The 16383-nt window shown below is 45.4% G+C and overlaps 1 protein-coding gene across 1 annotated transcript; it reads left to right on the top strand.

The window, feature by feature from the left end:
* Positions 1 to 9635: 9635 nt before the first annotated feature.
* LOC110528531 lies at positions 9636 to 16049 on the top strand. The gene is made up of 4 exons (XM_036960861.1): positions 9636 to 9877; positions 10242 to 12748; positions 15317 to 15484; positions 16027 to 16049. The coding sequence occupies exons 1-4, from the start codon at positions 9636 to 9638 to the stop codon at positions 16047 to 16049; spliced, it is 2940 nt and encodes a 979-aa protein (XP_036816756.1).
* Positions 16050 to 16383: the final 334 nt, after the last annotated feature.

The following is a 16383-nucleotide window of genomic DNA, read 5'->3' as shown; positions in this document are numbered from 1 at the left end:
TGGGACCGAGAGACTGAAAAACAGCTTCTATCTCAAGGCCATCAGACTGTTAAACAGCCACCACTAACATTGAGTGGCTGCTGCCAACACACTGACACTGACTCAACTCCAGCCACTTTAATAATGGGAATTGATGGGAAATGATGTAAATATATCACTAGCCACTTTAAACAATGCTACCTTATATAATGTTACTTACCCTACATTATTCATCTCATATGCATACGTATATACTGTACTCTATATCATCGACTGTATCCTTATGTAATACATGTATCACTAGCCACTTTAACTATGCCACTTTGTTTACATACTCATCTCATATGTATATACTGTACTCGATACCATCTACTGTATCTTGCCTATGCTGCTCTGTACCATCACTCATTCATATATCCTTATGTACATATTCTTTATCCCCTTACACTGTGTACAAGACAGTAGTTTTGGAATTGTTAGTTAGATTACTTGTTGGTTATTACTGCATTGTCGGAACTAGAAGCACAAGCATTTCGCTACACTCGCATTAACATCTGCTAACCATGTGTATGTGACAAATAAAATTTGATTTGATTTGATTTGATTTAATTGGGTTTTTTACTCTAGTGGAGCTTTTTCGTGTTGGCAAGTTTCTGCAAACTGCATTCAGCCTCGAGCATGTTATTTTCCACAAAAACATTAGTTCCTCTTAAAAATGGATTTAAGGCCACTGATCCCTGAGCATCTCAATTGAAAGCGGAAATTGATTTGGGATGTGAATATAGTAGTGTGCTACAATGACAGCCACAGTACACTACAACCCAAAATCATATTATGCATTTTATAGATGTAATGGATGCCAGGAGTTTTAAAGTAGACCATAGATTTGCTACTGAATCGAGAAAGAAAGTACAATGATTTCACTATTAGGTCTTCACCAGCTCTTTTATCCGGTCCATGGATTTAATCCTCTAATGTTGACTGAGTTGTGAAATCAATGAAAGTGTCACTACAGGGCTTTTAATCAACAATAACAAATGCAGGCAATTGCTATTTAAAGACACTTGCTAGTTAATACTTTCTGTAATTTAGAAGAGATCATTTAGAAAATGTGTCAACAAAATGTATTTGGTAACTCCATCTATAGATGCTCTACAGACTAGCAGTAACATTTCAGCGAACTTTCTAATAACCCTAGCCCTAACTTGAACCCTTATCCTAACCCTAAACTTAACCCTTACTCTAACCTTAACCCTTACCCTAACCCTTATTCTAAACCTAACCTTAATCGGAGCCTGAGCATGCGGTTGCTTATAGTATGACAATCCGGACAAATCCAAATAAACTGTTACCATTGAAATCAAAGTATGACAGAGGTCCACTGTAAAACCCAAGTGCTAAATGTCTGTGTAAACCCATTTTGAAGGCTAAATCGTATTTATGCTATCAACACCGCAATAGCCCCAGCAAGAGCAGGCATAGTCATAGGCTGGCTAGGTGGTTCCGTAACAAGAGGTGTATTGTGTGTGGTTTTGTATGGTCATGTTAACATTGTACCACTGAATGAAACAAAATGTACTATCATGCATTGATAGATGTAAGGATTTGTAGGCTAGCATGCTGATCAGACCGCACCCGTTCGAGCTTCTGCGTGCGCCATCATATGCATGTTGATTTTGTCCCTCCACACCAGACGTGATCAGGACACGCAGGTTGAAATATCAAAACAAACTCTCAACCAATTATATTAATTTGGGGACAGGTCGATAAGCAAACATTTATGGCAATTTAGCTAGCTAGCTTGCTGTTGCTAGCTCATTTCTCCTGGGATATAAATATTGGGTTGTTATTTTACCAGATATGCATAAGGTCCTCTACTCCGACAATTAATCCACAGATAAAACGGTAAACCCGAGTTCGTTTCTAGTAATATCTCCTACTTGAGGCTTCTTCTTCTTCTTTGGACTTTACATGGTGGTTGGCAACCAACTTTAAGGTGCATTACCACTAGTGACTGGACTGGAGTGTAGACCTCAGTTCATCTTTCAATCACCCACGTGGCTCCTAAAAACAAACGAGGAGATGCAAGAGGCGGGACTTGCAACACGTTAAGCATCACAAATAAAACCAAGTTTTATTTTAACGCTACGCAAGGTGCTCACAATAATGATTGAATAACAGTATATAAACATGCCTTGTGAACTTCCATTAATACATGGCAATAGATATGAAAATAAACACATTTTTTCCCATTTCTGAAACATGAACTGTTTGTGGGAGACAAGATTTTCCAGGACACCAACCATATGACAGGTGAGATGTGAAATTTGAGGTGAGTCATTGTTATCAGGTCATATTATGATGACAGTGGCTGCTCTCCCATGCTACAGACAAACAGAAAGGTGTGAGGAGAGTTGTCAGAATAAGCCATCACGCTGGGACCCTTGCCATGGTGTGTGTGTGTCCACATTATGTGCATGTGCGTGTGTGTGAAGCTCACTTTCCCCATTCACGCCAAGCACTCAGTGTGTAGTGATTTGAGCCCAGTTGAAAGACATATCTCTAGTCATTAGTAGCTACCAGCTCTGGAATTGGCAAGTCATGCTCCATCCATTAAAGGAGAAGAGAGACAAAGGTGGAAGATTGGGAGATAGTGGGGCAGCGGCTGGGTAAGAACTGGGACTACGGAGCCTTAAGTGCAACTCTATCCTGTTCCAAGGGGACCAACTGAGAGAGAATTCAACCTCTTTTTTTTTTCATAACCCTGGATACAGTGCACACAGAACAAATGAAAAAGTATGTACCTAACTTAGCTGCAGGTTCATAAATGTGAATTGTTGGAATTTGTCTAACCATAGATTTTCAAGCCGATTTAAGTTAAAACTAGGCCACTCAAGAACATTCAATGTCATTTTGGTAAGCAAGTCCAATGTAGATCAGGCCTTGTGTTTTATGTTATTGTCCTACTGAAAGGTGAATTTGTCTTCCAGTGTCTGGTGGAAAGCAGACTTAACCAGGTTTTCCTCTAGGATTTTGCCTGTGCTTATAGCTGTATTCAATTTATTTGTATCCTTAAACTCCCTAGTCCTTGCAGATGACAAGCATACCCATAAAATGATATCACCACCATGCTTGAAAATATTTTTTTAAATGATGCAACCACCATACTTGAAAATATTTAAAGTGCTTTGTAGCAAACAGGATGCATTTTTTTGTAATATTTTTTATTCTGTACAGGCTTCCTTATTTTCACTCTAGGTTAGTATTGTGGAGTGAGTACAATGGTGTTGTTCCATGTCATACCCTGATCTGTTTCATTTGTCTTTGTGGTTGTCTCCACCCACCTCCAGGTGTCACCCATTTTCGCCATTAGTTCCTGGGTATTCAACCGGTGTTTTTCAGTTCGTCTTGTCTTGTCAAGTAAACCAGCGTGTTTTTCCATGCTCCTACCATTTCTTATCTCTCTTTTGCTAGTCCTCCCGTGTATGCATCTGGGTCTCGCCCTGTTCCCTTATAGTACAAACTGGCCATAACAGACCCAGCAGACTTGGACCAGCTCCGGCACAACGCTGTCTCCCTGCAGGGAGCCACCATTAGGAGGCATGAGGAGCTACTGCTGGACCTTTTGCAAGGGCTTCGTTCCCTGATGGAACGCCATGACCAAGGTTCAAGGCTATTATGGAGCAAATCAGTGAGTTAGCTCATAGGCAGCCCACCACCTCTAAGACCCCCAACCACCCAGTAACCTTTTTACTATTAGTGGTGGGTTTGTACAGCCTACCCTGGCTCCCAGAGTACTCCGCTTACCTCCTCCGGAGCAATATTCTGGGGATCCTGGAACCTGCCAGGGTTTTTCTTTCTCAGTGCTCCCTCATTTTTGAGCTGCAGCCATCTTTGTTCCCTTCGGATCGGTCAAAGATAGCATATGTTATTACGCTAATGTCGGGAAGGGCACTCTCCTGGGCTATGGCAGTGTGGGAGCAACAATACGCTATTTGTTGGGATCTGGAAGATTTCATGGCAGAGGTGAGGAAGGTTTTCGATTCTCCGATATCCGGAAGAGAGGCGGCCCGAAAACTACTTGAAATATGTCAAGACTCCCGTAGTGTGGCAGACTACGCTGTAGACTTTCGCACGTTGTCTGCCGAGAGTGCCTGGAATACAGAGTCCTTATTCGATACCATCCTTCACGGATTATCAGAGGTGATAAAAGATGAGCTAGCTGCTTGGGAGTTAGTTACCGGTGGACCTCAATTACCTCATCGCCCTCACTATTAGGATTGATGGACGTCTACAGGAATGCAGCAGTGAGAGGAGGTCTGGCCTAGGTCACGTTCGTCCGTCTGCTGCGGCTTTTTCACCTCCGAAGGAATCCGGAAGTCCTCGAAGGCTGTTTTTCCGAGAGGATCCGAGGCCACCCGAGCTCCCCCGAGAATCATTGATGACGGGTGAGTCGGATAAACAGGAACCTATGCAACCGGGAAGAGTTCGATTATCACCTAGGGAATGTTTACGCATGCTAGGCTCCAATAGTTGTCTGTATTGTGGTGTTGTAGGGCATTACATAGCCACCTGCATTTAAGCTTTCAGCCGATATAAGACACTTATGTACCAAAATGTTTAAAATCCATAATATATATTCTAATTTATTTGAATTACGCTCGCCCCAGTTTCACCGGAAATTGTCCCGCTAGCGGGACACCGATCCTTAAGATGTTTTAAAATTGTTTTAAAATCACTATTGGCCTCATGGTGAAATCCCTTAGCAGTTCCTTTCCTCTCCGGCAACTGAGTTTGAAAGGACGCCTGTATATTTGTAGTGACTTGGTGTATTGATACACCCTCCAAAGCTTAATTAATAACTTCACCATGTTCAAAGGGATGTTCAGCATCTGCTAATATATATATATATATATATATATATATATATATATATATATATATATATATATAAAAATCGGTACCCGTCTTTGCAGGGCTTTGAAAATCCTCCCGGGTCTTTGTAATTGAATCTGTACTTGGAATTCACGACTCAGTTGAGGTGGGGTACAGAGATTGGGTAGTTTTTCAAAGATAATTTTAACCACATTATTGAACGCAGAATGAGTCCATGCAACTTATTATGCTATTTATTAAGCACATTTTTGATCCTGAACATATTTAGGGTTTCAATACTTATTGAATAAAGAAGTTTCAGCTTTTTTTTTTTTATCCATTTAAAAAATGTTCTACAAACAAAATTCCACTTTGACATTATGGGCTATTGTGTGAAGTTCAGCCTGCAACACAACAAAATGTGGAAAAGAAAAAGGGCTGAGAATACTTTCTGAAGGAACTGTAGATATTAGGGGGGTGAACAAGCCATGGCTCAGTGGCTGAGGTCCTTTTGGAGCAAGAACCGCTAGCGGGACACCTATGACAACATCCGGTGAAATTGCAGAGCGCGAAATTCAAACATCGTAATATTAAGCATTCATGAAAATACAAGTGTCATACATCATTTAAAAGCTTAACCTTTCTGATCTCCCCATCCCGGATCTGGGATCGTGAATACAGACTCAAGCTCATTACCATAACGCAACGTTAACTATTCATGAAAATCGCAAATGAAATGAAATAAATATGCCATCTCTCAAGCTTAGCCTTTTGTAAACAACACTGTGTTGTAATAACATATTAAAACATGTAATGACGCATTCACTGTCTGTTGTCTGCCTGGGCTTAACCATACAATTTTGGCTTGTACTCTGTGTTATACTCTCTCTATCTCTCTGTTTCTCAATATACTAACTGCACGGGAAACCCCCACCAGGGTGGGGGTTTAAGATAAAACACACTGACAACCCATAAATATACACTGCTCAAGAACCTTTGGGATGGGCTACAAAGACAAAGAACTCTGTCGAGAACCAATGGGATACTGACAACAGGCTGGAGAGGACTGTCTATCACCTACGAACAACCAACCAGGAGCCAGGACTACTAGAATCTACCTACGTCATTTCAATGTATAAATGTACTGCCCAAATATGTTGTACGCCCTCTTTTTCCGAAAACTCCCTAAGGGTTGGACGAATAGGAGCCGTGCGGCACGTTTGCCAGATATTCTTATGCTTGATTAAAGGCCTCTAATGTAACGTATCCGCCTTGTCCAGAGTCTCATCTTGGTCTTGTTTCTCCAATAACTAATCATTTACAAATTGGTAGCTAGAGGATGGTAGAAATCCATGAATTCGGTCCATAGATTTGATGAGAGAAAAGACAAGTTGACGACAGATTCTAGAAGGATGGGCGACCTGTCTACAGGAGCCATCGGCGATTCAACTCGCCTCAGGAAACTGACCAAAGAGCTCGACATTATAAAGGTAAGCAGAACCTGTTTAATCCAATTCTGCATATTATAGTATAATCAATATCCAAATTATGGTCAGAAGTACTGAGTGCGTGAGTATGAATTGCCGTTAAATTTATGAAAATTGTTCCGATAACCAAAGGCATTTGCATAATGATATCTGTGTAAATATATTGTTCAAATCTGATTCAAATAGTCCAGCAACAGTAATAAAATTACTGGGTGTCATGGTGAGGAATTGGAGGACAGAATGTGATATATTGTTTAAAATCTAATCCATATAGGCTGGCAGTAGTTGATATGTAAATCGACTAGGTGTTACGGTGAAGGATTTGATAACAGAATTTGATGGAATGTGATGCACTGTTTTAATCGGGTCCAAATAGTCTGGCAATTTTCGATGTAGCAATCGTTTAGGTGTTACGGTGAGGGATTCGATAACTCAGTGAAATTAAATATGAATGAGATGATGAAATGTTTTGTTAATTGATCGAGACGTATATTTAAGACTGTAACTAGTGGAGTAGCATCCCACTAGGAGCATCAGTTAATAAGCTAAATAATTGGACTAGGAGTGAAGGAATTAAACCTGATCTCTCCAGATTAATGTCACTGATTCACCGTTCCATGAGACCGAGGGATACTGACCACCGGCTCTAAATTTGACCGCCGAGTCAAAAGTTTGGGCGGGGTTGTGCGGCCGCCGTGCCGTGTAACGAATTGATTTCTGTTCTCTTTGTGCTGTTGGGGTTGCCTAGAATTAATTTGACAAATATTATAGAAGGCATCTGAATGCATTGACATTGACCCAAAAGTAGGCGTTTGGGACACTAACATTTCGCCAGGCAGTAGAAATGTGTGAACCTGTAAAATTACTCCAGTAAAATACCCTAGACGCATAATTATCTCGCGAATATCCCTTTTCGATATTATAGTACAGTAATTTTACAAAGCTCTGTGTGCACGAGGGTGAAACACGAGAGATAAGTCTGTGTGGGCACCAGGGATACATCGCTGGTTTCGACCAAGTGACGGGCTAAGTGCACATAGTTGCTGAGGGCCATAGCGCAATGTCGTGTTAGCACATTTAGTTGTTTTTTTTATTTTATATTATTATTTTTATTTTGTAATTTTTTAATTGTTTTACATAATTTTTTATCTGACCCAGACACAGTGAATCGACAATATGGCCTCAATTACCGTTCCCAAACTCAAATTCAATGAATATTTAGATCAGAAAATACAGGAAAGGGCAGGAGGAAAACAGGAATATAAAACAATAAAGAAGATATGGGGGGAAATTAGGCTAAGATGGACCCAGGCAGGTTACATTAGTGGAGTTGCCCCATCCAGGGAACAACTCAGCACTATGGAAAGAGAATTAGAGGAGGCAGTCAGGCACGGGAGAGAGAGTGAGGCAGAAAAGAATAGCAGCCATTTTTTCAAGAAGGAAGGAACGAAGGAGAGAGAGAGAGCGGAGGCGGAGCTGAGAATAGGGACATGGGCAATAGAGGAGACAAAAAGGACACGCCCACAAAAGAAACCTGATATGATGGGGGTGCTTGCTGGGGCCTCAGATGACGTCAGAGAAGGCAGAAACAACAACCACAACCCACCGTGACCACCCCATCGGCCCCGCTCTCTCTATACCCGCCACTGCCACAGGAAGAGAAGAATGAAGTGCCACCTCCCTATTCACAAAATCCATTCGCACATCTCCCATACAACCCATTTAAAACCCACACCACACCAGCAGCCATACAGGCCCCGGTCTTCATGGTGCAGGGAGGACAGCTAAAAGGGAACATGACTGTGGGGATTCAAGAAGGCCACCTCGTCTGTGAAGAAAGGCCCGATTGCTCAAGCCCCACAGCACTACAAGGCCCAGGTGGGTCCCTGCTGAACTACCCACAAGGAAGGGAAGGTGAATCACAAACGGGCCTCCTAAAGAGAGAAGGCCACGATCTTATTCAGTTCTCCTCCACTCCGAACACAGAGTGGTACGGACGCAGAGGTAAAGAAGATGATCAAGGGTCGTGGGTGTCACAAGGAAAATGTTCCGTCGGGGCTTCATCAAGAGAACACCCCAGTAAAGACGATGAAAGCGAAAATACATCTGGACTGGATGAGGAGGAAATGGAACGGACACCCGGAACTCACTAGCCCAAGCCAGAACTATGATAGATGAAGCGAAACATGGAGGGGGCACATTCCATGTGGAAGGGGTGATGCTAGGAAAAGTGACGGACCTGATCGAACCTGTCAGACAGTCCGTAAGGCTCTCAGAACTAAGAAGCAGGGGAGTCTCATCCAGAGCGGACTGGGATCCCCTACATGGAGAGACTGAAAGGACAGGTTTCCAAATGCCGTTAAGGCCCACTCCTGGTGGAGAATACGAAGAGTACCAACCCTGGAAAATGACAGACCTCACCACTTTAATGGAACAGTTGCCCAGTCTGCATGGGGGTGCCTCTGCATGGCTCCTCCAACTACAGACTCTTACCTCTGGCCTACGCCTCTGTCTGGGAGACATGAAGGCCCTGTTGGCTAGAGCTACAGACCATACTACCATGATGGCTCTCATAAGAGATGCAGATCTGGCCACGGGCCCAGCTGCACTAGGTCTAGAACGATTCCGAACTCAGTTATGGGCTGAGTTGAGAAGAGCATACCCTACCGAATGAAACCACTCAACCCTGTCATCGTTCACCATCAATCCAGGGGAACAACCAGCAGCCTACCTGGATAGAGCAAAGACAACATGGAGAACCGTTCATGAAGACCCATATGATCACACTGCTACCACACTCAGCATGTGGAAGGAAATGGTGGTGAACGGGACCCAGAATGAAGTCTGTATAAAACTAAGGGGCACAGTGGGGCTGATGGCGCTACCGTTAGCTCAGTTTAACTCCCATGTGCATCACCGCATCACCCAATTTAACAAGGAAAAGGGTGGAGCGGATACACAAGTTCAGTCCCTACAGGTACAACTTCTGAAACTTCAGCTAAAAGAAGCCCAAAAGGGGGAGAAACCCAAGAAACAGATGATGTCGGAGGAACATCCTGATATCACACAAATCATTGAGAAAACTGTTTCCCAAATGATACAGCAACAACACCCCCCCACACAGGGAACTCCCCTGCCTCTTCAACACCGGGAGACGCCCCATCTCATGGCGCCACCTCCACACTATCTACCACCTACACAAGGCTATCAGTTGCCGTGGGGACAGCAACTACGTCACACTGCACCATGGGCGAGCTGTTATAACTGTAAGCAGGGTGGACATATGGCTCGACAATGCCCATATCCAATGACAGCGGCCCAAAACCACTGGATGGCAAACAGGGGAAGAGGATACTCACCAAGAGTAAGAGGAGGAGTCCGCCCAATGATGTATCAACCACGAGTTCCCCCTCAACCTGCATACAACCACCCTACTCCAGACCCAAATCAGCAACCACCACCTCCTTTCCAGGGCATGTCGCACGACTATGCCCCTTGGTCCTGAAGATGCCCACCACCACCGGACGGGAGGGAGGGTCAGGTTTTTCCCCTTCACACAGAACCCACCGTGATGTCTGAGGTGGAAGGAGTGACCCACGAATTTCTGGTAGATACTGGATGTACGTACTCTGCTATAAGAACCCGTCAACCACTCTCTTCGGAATCAATACAGGTGGTGGGGGTATCAGGGGCACCCGAAGCACAAAACAAAACCGTTCCGTTGCTCTTTACATGGGGCCAATCAAACCTGAGGCATCAGTTCCTATACTGTCCAAATTGCCCAATCAACCTCCTTGGGAGAGATCTCTTGTGCAAGCTGAAATGTTCCATCTATCTGACTGAGAAGGGGGTAGAGGTTTCTATTGATCCCATTACCTCAACTCCTGCTCGTCCTGTCAGGATGTTAATGTTACCCCTCATCCCATCCCCTGTTCTGTCGGGAACACAAGAAATCTATTGGCTGAAATGTGTGGACACAGGCCCAGGGACTCCAGCAATCCAATTTCACTTCAACCAACTGAAACAACAGATCTATGCACTGCATCCATACAAGACCCCACAGGCTGAGATCCACTGCACACTCAATGTAACGGATGATGACGTCAACCCATACACAGACGACTGGGATGAAAACATGATGCACCTCACTCCATCCATCAGATGTTGCACCATCGTCTGCGGTCAGGAAGGAGTCGCAGCACCAGTCATACTACCACCTTATCTGAAATCATGGTTCCTTCTAGGGGAGGAGTCAGCACCCCATGTCACACTAGCTGTGGGTAATGGTTTCGAGGCCAGAAGCTTGGGCCCAATGATCAGGCGAGCATCAAAACTGGAGTGGGAACCAACCCAAACACCGGGGATACACAAAGCCATCACGGAGGAAATGTGGAGGTTTATGACAGTCGATACTGAAGAACACTGCCTACCGGAAAGACTGACCCTGCCTAGACACCATGGCAAGCCATACACAGACCACCCGTCTACTGAAGCATTGCTCTCTACCATAGATGAAAAGATATGGACTCACACCCCTTTCGATGTTGGTAAGCTACAAGTGGCCCCAGTCTCCATTACACTATTGGATCCAAACCAGATACCTATATACCGAACTCAGTATCGTCTAAAGCCTGAACAAACCAATGGGATCATGCCAACCATTTATGGGCTGTTAGGGGCTCAGGTGATTTATCGAACTGTCTCCCCATGGAACACACCCATTCTACCAGTACTGAAGGCAGGGGGAGAAACATACCGGATGGTACAAGACTTCCGAGCAGTGAATGACGTCACTGCACCTATAGACCTGCCTGTCCCTGACCCTCACATCACTCTGAGCAACTTGTCACCGAGACACCAGTATTTCACGGTCGTGGACTTGGCTAATGCATTCTTCAGCATTCCTTTGGATGAAGCATCCCAACCACTTTTTGCATTCACCTATGAAGGACAGCAATTTACTTACTCCGTCTTGCCAATGGGGTACAGATGCTCCCCCGGGATTTTTAACCATATCCTCAAGACTCACCTGGCAGAGCTGAAAATTCCAGAGGGGGTGATTCTGATCCAGTATGTAGACGACCTGTTGTTGGGGGCTCCCACTTCGGATCTCTGTCTACAGATGACAAAATCATTACTAGACTTCCTTGCAGTCAAGGGATACAAGGTAAAGAAGAGTAAGGTCCAGTCCTGTCGCAGAACTGTCCTTTTTTTAGGCAGAGAAATCTCTGGGGAAGGTGCAGGGCTCTCCAAAGGCCACAGAGACTCGATACTCCATCATCCACGCCCCATCACAGTGTCAGGAATGTTGTCATTCCTTGGGCTGACTGGTTACAGCCGCACACACATCCCTGACTTCACTGGCAGAACTGAGCCCTTGAGGGAAATGGTGCGTGAGGCGGGGTCGAGAAACCTACACTCACCACTGGTATGGACTCCTGAAGCATCATTGGCGTTTTCACTCTTGAAGACGGATCTCTCAGTGGCCGCAGCTTTAACCGCACCTGACTACAAAAACAAATTCCATCTTGATGTTTCGGAAAAGGAAGGATTTACGTCATCCATCCTTTTTCAGAAACAAAAGGGGGAGAGGAGAGTGCTGATGTATCACTCCTCGAAACTGGACCACATTGAAGTAGGACAAACCACATGTTCTAGGTATATGGCTGCAGTGGCAAAAGCCATTGAAAAAACCGCCCACCTGGTAATGTGCCATCCGTTGGAAATCCACACCCACCACGGAATTGCGGCATATCTGATGAGCAAAGAATTCACATTCAGCGCCGAAAGAAAAACGAAAATTCAGAACAAATGCACACAATCACACATCACATTTGTCAACACTGAAAAAAACATGGCTGACGCGCTCAACGCGGAAGAAGGACTGCCCCATTCCTGTGCGGAACGAGCTGCACAAGAATTAAAACTGAGACCTGACCTGGGGAATGAACCACTCTGTAACCCCGACCTATGGTTGTACACAGACGGATGCTGTTACAGAGGAGAAGATGGAAACGTAGCAGCATATGCAGTGGTGCAGCAGCTGCCGGATGGATCACACGTGACCCTGGAGTCGGCGATCATTCCGCAACCTGCATCAGCTCAATTGGCTGAAATCATAGGCTTGACACAAGCATTGAAAGGAGCTGAAGGAAAAACTGTAAATATTTACACCGACTCGGCATATGCCCATGGAGCAGTTCATACGGATGGACCACAATGGGTGAGGCGCAACTTCACCACCACAGGGAACCTTCCAATTAAACACAAGACACAGATGGAGAAACTGATTACATCCGTTTCTCTACCCAAAAAGGTGGCCATCATGAAGTGTAAAGGACATCAACAACTGAAAAACAGAGTCAGCGAGGGGAATGATGCAGCTGACAAAGCAGCCAAGAAAGCTGGTGGATACACTCCAAGACAAATGGTGCTGCAGACCCAACCACCCCAGACTGAACTAACAGAACAACACATACAAGAACTCCAGATCTCGGCAGGACCATATGAACATTCAGTTTGGGGACAAAGGGGGGCTACCAAAGGACAGGATGGACTGTGGAGATGCCATGACGGCAGATTGGTAGCTCCCGCAAATCTATGCCCAGAACTACTACGGGAAGCTCATGGGCCCACCCACGAAGGCAAACTAAGGACTTTACAGAAGGTGTCTCACATCTGGTGGCACCCTCACATGAAAGATATGACAGACTTATTTTGTGACGAGTGCAGCATTTGTGGTAGCTACAATCCTAAGAAACCATACCAAACTCCAATGGGCTCATACCCAGTACCTAATGCATGTTTTCAGGACATTAGCATAGATTACACAGACATGGGGGCGGATAATGTGGTCGATGGGAAACGATATCTATTAGTGATGGTGGATAGGTTTTCCAAATGGGTAGAGGCAATTCCAACGGCAAGAGAGGATGCGAGGTCAGTCATTAAATGGCTACAAACTGAACTCATACCCAGGTATGGGGTTCCGCGTCAAATCCGTTCCGACAATGGTTCCCACTTCAGCAATCAGCACCTGCGAAAGGTGGAGGAGCGATTTGGCATCACACACAAATTTGGGTCTGTCTATCGGCCACAGTCCCAAGGTCTCGTGGAACGCGGGAATCAAACGCTTAAGTCCAAAATAGCTAAGGTATGTGCCGGGTCGAAGTTGAAGTGGGTCGAAGCCCTGCCCCTGGCGTTGATGGCCATGAGAGCCTCACCAGGGTCAGGCACCCATCTCTCTCCTCATGAGATAATGACTGGTAGAGTCATGCCTGGCCCACCAAGGGAGGGAGGTCATATGCCCGCTCTTGATGTGCAACGAATTTCTATGTCTAACTATGTAAGAGAACTGACGAAACTTTCTGCAGCTCTCTCTGCCCAGGTTCGAAAGGTCCAGGAGGGAGAACTGCCGGAGGAACCAGTGCCACTGAAGGTAAAGGTCGGAGACTGGGTAAGGGTGAAGGTCCACAAGAGAAAGTGGCTGGAACCCAGGTGGACTGGTCCGTACGAAGTGAAGGAGGTTACTTCACACTCAGTCCAGGTCAAAGGTAAATTGGGCGCACCTTGGCACCACCTCACACATTGTACACCAGCTCCAACCCCTTCCCGCACACTGACGGAAGTCAGAACCGACCTAAGTGGTCTACATTCGGCCCCAAATCTTGCACCTCCTTAGTCAGGGAAAATGGGAGGTTCAACCCCATATTCACTGACTAAGTCACACCGTACTCCTTGGGAACGGTTGGGGATCTCCGGACCCCTGTTTGTTATTTTTCTTCTCATGGGAGGAGTCACTGTATGTACACTCACATGGCTTATAGACAAACAGATGCACCCACTACAGACTCACACACTGAATTCTACTCTGCCAGGTGAAACTAACTCTCTCTTTTTTCCCTCTTATCTACCACAAGACCATACCGTTTCTAGGCGTGAGGTGGGGGTCACTAAGTGCACCCCCCAGGAGTTGAAGAGCACCACCTTGTGTTTGCCTTTCAATGCCACCACCACTGTTTACCTGCCTTGGGGCCTTTTGGGTCATGCGCAAAATAGTTTGGGGCTACCTGCCTGGACCTATTCCAGTTTTAACTGGTATATAACCAAAGGGGGATATGGTGAGTGGTCTTGGAAAAACCTGGTGGCGGAAACAGGGCATGACTGGTCCAGCTATTCCAAGGGACGGGTTGTTCTTGCCTGGCGCAAACGGCTTACATTTTCACGCACTGGTTTTCAACTAAAGCTGATTGTACGACCTGGGACCACTATGGGTTGTCAGGTTTTTACGTTGGCCCCATATGTAGATACCGACAGGGCTGAAGTCCATTTCACACTATATATCTGTGTTACGCCAGAACCACAGCCTACTTCTGTGACGGTGCGTGACGATATGGCAAAGCCACATACCCTACCCCAGCACAGGGATGGGTGGGATTCTGCTGTTTTAGGGGTCACCACCCCTACCCCGGATGAGAACATTCGGGTTGCTACAGGTATCTCAGGTTTGTCTAACAATTGGCTATTATTGACCGAACAAGCAGCCAATACAACCCCCACTAGTTGTGTAGTTTGCATGGGTGCCCGACCATTGCTCCGCATTGTCCCGGCTACTGTCGAGATTGGATGTTTAATGCCCCTTATGGACCAAGACAATCCGACTGGTAATTGTTTCTTGTGGGATGCAGTTTACCCTGTTGTCTCCGCTACGGACAGGGCACCAGTATTTTCCTCTGATGTTGCCAGGGCCGAATTCTCCTGTATTAACATGACAGGGGGTATACTACAGTTAGGTTTGCTCCCTGTTGGTTGGTGTACAAATACTATCGTAGTAGTTGGTGTTTTTAAGCCAGTGATCAGGGCTGACATCTGGTGGTGGTGTGGGGGACCTCGGCTTTTTGACAGACCTCCCAATAAGGCTACGGGTACTTGTGCGCTTGTAACACTTCTACTGCCTATCTCTGTTTACCCTATAGGTGTGGGTGATTTGGTGACCCGGATACAGGCTGTGGACCCACAGTTTCTGCCTACCAGAACCAAGCGGGAAGCAGCCCTGACTGTTGGGGATCCCACGTATATTGATGCTATGGGTGTTCCTAGGGGGGTCCCTGATGAGTACAAGCTGGTGGACCAGGTCGCCGCAGGTTTTGAATCATCTCTCTGCTGGTGGTGCACTGTGAATAAAAATGTTGACCGCATTAACTATATACATTTCAATGTCCAAAAATTAGGAAACTGGACTCAACAAGGTTTTGAGGCCGTACATGGTCAACTGGCGGCTACCTCCCTTATGGCTTTTCAAAATCGCATTGCCGTTGACATGTTGCTGGCTGAGAAGGGTGGGATATGTTTTATGTTTGGGGAGCAATGTTGCACATTTATCCCCAACAACACAGCCTCTGATGGCAGTCTCACCGTTGCGTTAGAAGGACTACGTACCCTGAATGGTAAAATGAAATCCCACTCTGGGGTTGATACCAGCACGTGGGACTCCTGGATGGATGCATTTGGTAAATATAAGGTCCTGGTCTCTTCTATTCTGGTCTCTATCTCTGTGTTTGTTGCAATATTAACCCTCTGTGGCTGTTGTTGCATCCCATGTGCCCGCTCCCTGCTTTCTCGAGTTATTACTTCTGCTATTGCACCAAATAATGACCCTGCACTGATGTTCCCCCTCCTACAACAGGAGGATCCTCTGGTGGAGTTTGAATCATGCACATATGAGTAATTTTCACGTCTCTTTGGAGACGTGAAGAGGGGGACTACAAACATCCTAAAATTTCCTATTCTGTTTTTCTTACTTTTAGTTTTTGTCATGTCTAATAGATGTGAAGAGGGGGTGTTGTAATAACATATTAAAACATGTAATGACGCATTCACTGACTGTTGTCTGCCTGGGCTTAACCATACAATTTTGGCTTGTACTCTGTGTTATACTCTCTCTATCTCTCTGTTTCTCAATATACTAACTGCACGGGAAACCCCCACCAGGGTGGGGGTTTAAGATAAAACACACTGACAACCCATAAATATACACTGCTCA

Source organism: Oncorhynchus mykiss, chromosome 23, assembly GCF_013265735.2.
Source record: "Oncorhynchus mykiss isolate Arlee chromosome 23, USDA_OmykA_1.1, whole genome shotgun sequence".
Taxonomy (NCBI): Eukaryota; Metazoa; Chordata; class Actinopteri; order Salmoniformes; family Salmonidae; genus Oncorhynchus; species Oncorhynchus mykiss.
Note: the sequence above shows the minus strand (reverse complement) of the source record. Positions and strands in the feature narration are given on the sequence as shown.